The 4,469-nt window shown below is 39.1% G+C and overlaps 1 protein-coding gene across 1 annotated transcript; it reads right to left on the bottom strand.

Annotated features, from left to right (window-relative positions):
- Positions 1-391: 391 nt before the first annotated feature.
- Positions 392-4,028, bottom strand: LOC125223907 (importin subunit beta-1-like). The gene is made up of 3 exons (XM_048127214.1): positions 3,794-4,028; positions 862-3,285; positions 392-766 (listed from the first exon to the last, which is right to left on the bottom strand). Exons 2-3 carry the CDS (start codon positions 3,279-3,281, stop codon positions 562-564), a joined length of 2,625 nt encoding a protein of 874 aa, XP_047983171.1. The 5' UTR covers positions 3,282-3,285; positions 3,794-4,028; the 3' UTR covers positions 392-561.
- Positions 4,029-4,469: the final 441 nt, after the last annotated feature.

The raw sequence follows: 4,469 nt of genomic DNA, 5'->3' as shown, positions 1-4,469 counted from the left end.
TATTGTGGATGCTCTTATGGACTAGGTATGAATAAGCAAATTCCGGAAACTATTGTCATAATAGTTGATTAATTCACACAGATAAATTTAGGATTAATCTTACTCGGTATTAGCATAAATCAAACCGAACAAACAATTCATTATTTGTGCAGCTATTGCTAGTCATTGATCATAGGAACTTTGTGTAAAAATTTTCACATTTGCTGAATTGCATTTGGCTGTTTCTGATTGATTACAGAAGCCACATAAAAGTAGAATAAATTTCCTTCACCACACCTGATCGAAAATCAAATTGCAGTTTCTCATATGCTCAAAATTATTAATCTGCTACACAAGAAGTTCAATCAATTCAGCAGTATAAAATAAATCAACAAAATAAGCAGCAACAATATGGCAAAAAGCATAACTTTATTATCATTAAGAATAATGACAAGGCCACAGAAACATGATAAGCAACGTTTTTCATAATTAGATGAAAAGAATTTCATCAACCACATATTTGAAGACCAGGACTTGTTCCATTAAGAAACTCAAACAAAGCAATGAACTGAGAAACAAAGCTTAACCGCAGACAGAAAAGGCTCGCCCGATCATCCCCTGAGTCCACGTTGCCGTTTCTTTTAACTGATCATCACCAGACACAAGGCACTCTCCTAGCAATTCAGTGCAGAAAGCACTATCTTTGATCATCATCTTCAAGTTTGAACCCAGTGCATCAGCCAGGTCACCAAGAACAGCCACTGCTGCCTTAGTAACACTCTCATCTCTGAAGTACAGAACACACCACATCAGACTATATAAGAAAGAATATTCGAAAACATATAAAAAACCATTGATTGATTATTAGTATTATTATTATACCTCTGCTGGTCTTTTGCAACCAGTTCTATGAACTGCAGAAGATGAGGAGCATGAGGAAGCATCAGCTCAGCTTTGGCATTCTTGAATCCCTGAAGAATGCCTGAATAAGCCTCGAAAATACTGCGCCTGAGCTGGTTGCCATAGTCGACCATATCCTCATCATTGGTGTCAATCCGAGCACAGAGTTCTGAGGCTCCTTGCATCATTGGCACCGCATAGGTAACGTATTTTTCAAAGTGTTCGCCAATTGCAAGAGCAATGTCCCCGAAGCAGGAGAATATGGGAGGTTTAACCAACCGGTCAAGTTCACTGCTGGAGAGATCTTTGAGAAGATGCGTCATGATCCCATCACAATATGGCAAGATCTTGCCATCCAATGCACGGCATATGTCACCAACAACCCCAACCGAAATGGCACAAACTTGATATTCCTCAAAGTTCTGCAAACCCATCTCTAAAACCTTGTAGAATTCTTGCATGTACTTTTCAAAATCTGGCCCAGTTGCATATGCCAGTGCCCCAATGGCAAGCATAGCTTCTTCATGTACAGTAGAGCTACGGCAAGCAAACACGTTGAGGAAAAGCACCATGATCTGGTCAGCTGCTTGAAGTATTATGGGTTTAGTGTCGTCAGCACTGCTTAGTTTTTGAATGATGACCTGAAGCACACCACAAAGAGAGGCTTGCAAGTCCCCTTGCTTTTCCCTGTCATCAGATGACACAATTTGTAGATTGATAGTCTGTTCCAACTTTGACATGATAGCAGGGAGAAGTCTGTAGATTATCTGGGATGTTTCAGGAAGATTTGAGCACCTAACAACCTGGTTCAGGGCTTCATATGCCGAAGACCTAAGCTTAGAGTCACTGCTATCTGTACGTTCAGCTGTGGCAATCAAGGTGCTAAAGATATCAGGAAGAAAAGGAGTCATCAGCGAAGAGGTCGGCCCAGCATCCTCGTATCCTAGAGCAAGAAAATAAATAGCTCCACAAACCTTCTCTGCGATATGTGGAGCATCTTTCAAACCCTCCAACAAAACAACCAAAATTTTTTGGAAGTTAGAAGGAGTAACAACAGAGAAACCAGATGCCGGCAGGTGCATCAGCTCAAATATACGACTAAGAGTCCATGCAGTTGTGTCTTTAACGTGACCGTTTTCATCTTTCATTGCATTGAGCATGAAATCAAGACCAGCATTCACCATAGGTAACAACTTCTCCATGGTAGGTCCATCAAGAATAGATCCAAAGGCAAATGTGGCTGCTTCCCTAGACCGCCAGTCACTCATTGAAATGTTAGCCTCTACAAAAGGCATTACAAGTGGGACAACTAGATCCCCAACAACCTTAGCAACAAGACCAAGACAGGTGCCGCCAGCCATGGCCAGATTCCATATCCCATCTTCTTGGTCTTGGTCCTCATCCTGTTTGAGCAGAGTTTCTAGCAGCATAGGAACTAATGTCGATAGTGCCTTCTGAATAAACTGAGAGTGTGGAGGATTAGAATTTCCGCTCTCAGGCAGCTCATTATCTTGAATGTCCAATTCTTCATCACATATAGAGCTCCAGAACTCTAATGCTTGAAGGGCAACAGCTTCCTCATCTGCTTTGACTGCATTCGACGTTAGCTCAAAGATCTTCTGCATATAAGGTTCAAGGATCTCATAATATGTTGATGCAATGGAAACGAGACATTCAAAAGCAGCCTTTCTGATCTCTATCTCATTTGCCAATGCAGCATCACATATCACTTTCATTATATAGTTTCTCTCTATCTCATTACCAAAGTTCGTCCGAGCAAAATTGAGGGCATTATACAATGCTCTGGTTGCTGCCAGCCGAACATCAGAGTTTTGTTCAGAGACATTCATTCCTTGAATAACAGCTGTTAGAACAGCATTTACTTCTTCTTGCACAAGATCTTCATCAGAAATCTCCTCACATATGTAACCAAGTGCCTCCAAGGTTGCTTGCTTCAGCAATACAGGCGTATCTGGTTGAGTCATATTGGAAAGCAGCAATCCAACAAGCTCCGGCCATTCCTTTTTTGGCACTTCGATTGAAGCTATCTTAGCAATCACTTGGGCAGCAGTATGACTAGCCTCCCTAACAGATGATCCCAAAGTGTTCAAAAGAGAGTTTTTGATCTGGGACTTGAAGGAAATGTCAATTGCCACCCACTGTTGGGCGAGGTTGCCTTTGGTTGCTGCTTCTTTAGCATCCAAGGAGTTCTTGAGTACAATACCAGCAAGTCTTCGCGATTCAGTTGGCTTTCCATCGCTGGATAGTTCAACCGATAAAGACAGCAGAAACCCAGGCAAATTCTGTTCACGGAACTGACCAAGAGCGGTCTCCGCCTCATTTCGTATTTTTGCATCCGGAGATTGAGCAGCCAATAGATATTGGGTAATCTCCAACGCCATTTTTCTGCACAAATGAGCTAGGAGGTTAAGGAAAATAAATCACAATGTTCATATAAATAAGAGCGAAACCATGAAAGATAAAAATATGTATCACATATGAAGGTTATACAATTAAACTCGACACAGTAAATAGATCGACACAAAGAGAGATCAATGCGAAGAATCAAACTGTAAACAACTTCAAAAGGTTTCATTTAAAAGCAAAGGTGAAATCCGAGTCATACTCAGTCCTGACCTAAATTTAAATTCACACACCGATAAGCAAATCAATCAAATATCTTATAGACGAACCTAAAGCTTGATTGAGTTCATTCTCATTAAACAAAACATATAAAATATTGTGTACATTAACTGAAAAAATGATCAAGGGCTATACAACAATCTCACGAAAACAGAAATAAACAAAAACCGAAGCCAGATACTAAATGCGTAGATACGCAGAAAATTAAACCAAATCAACTCCAAATATCCTCAGATCTGAATTGAATAAACACGAAATGAAGGGACAATACCTCAATCAAACAGCAAATTGAATATCACTTCGATTTCAGATCAAACAGCTAGACTGATTCTTTTAACGATTCTTCAACACAAATTACAGATCAGATTATCTCCTCCAGGTATGAATTATAGTAATTCTATAACTTCTACGAATCAGATTTCGCAAGCAAAAATTTGGCGTTTGAAAATGAAATGCGTGTAGAGAGAGAAAGGGAGAGAAATTCGAATAGAGAGAAGAAGCGGGACGGGAAGTTTGAGGAATAAAATGAAAAAATAAATACACGGGTAACGGCACAAAATCTGCCCGAGCTGCCCGAGATACCGACACGTCAAAACCCTAAATTTTGATCTCAGCTTTTTCCTTTAAAGTTGCAAATAAAAACATTTGGGCCGAGTCCAAAATGTTATTGTGGGCCATAATCTTTACCATAAGCTTTGATTTGATAATAATGGTGTTTCCTAATTAATTATGTGGTCATATAAGCTGTACTTGATCTGTTGATCATCAATTTCTTATAATATTTCTAGTTTTTTATTTAAATATTCACCACTCAATAATTTCAGGAATAAGATAAAGTACTATCAGATATTGGGGTCCTTTAATATGTGCATGTATAAAAGTTTATTTTTTTTTTAATATTTGAATAACACTAATATCTTTTTGGTAAACATTAAATTGGAGATTTA

This window comes from Salvia hispanica, chromosome 4 (assembly GCF_023119035.1).
Source record: "Salvia hispanica cultivar TCC Black 2014 chromosome 4, UniMelb_Shisp_WGS_1.0, whole genome shotgun sequence".
Taxonomy (NCBI): Eukaryota; Viridiplantae; Streptophyta; class Magnoliopsida; order Lamiales; family Lamiaceae; genus Salvia; species Salvia hispanica.
The sequence above is the reverse complement of the archived record's forward strand: the minus strand, read 5'-3'. Positions and strand labels throughout refer to the sequence as shown.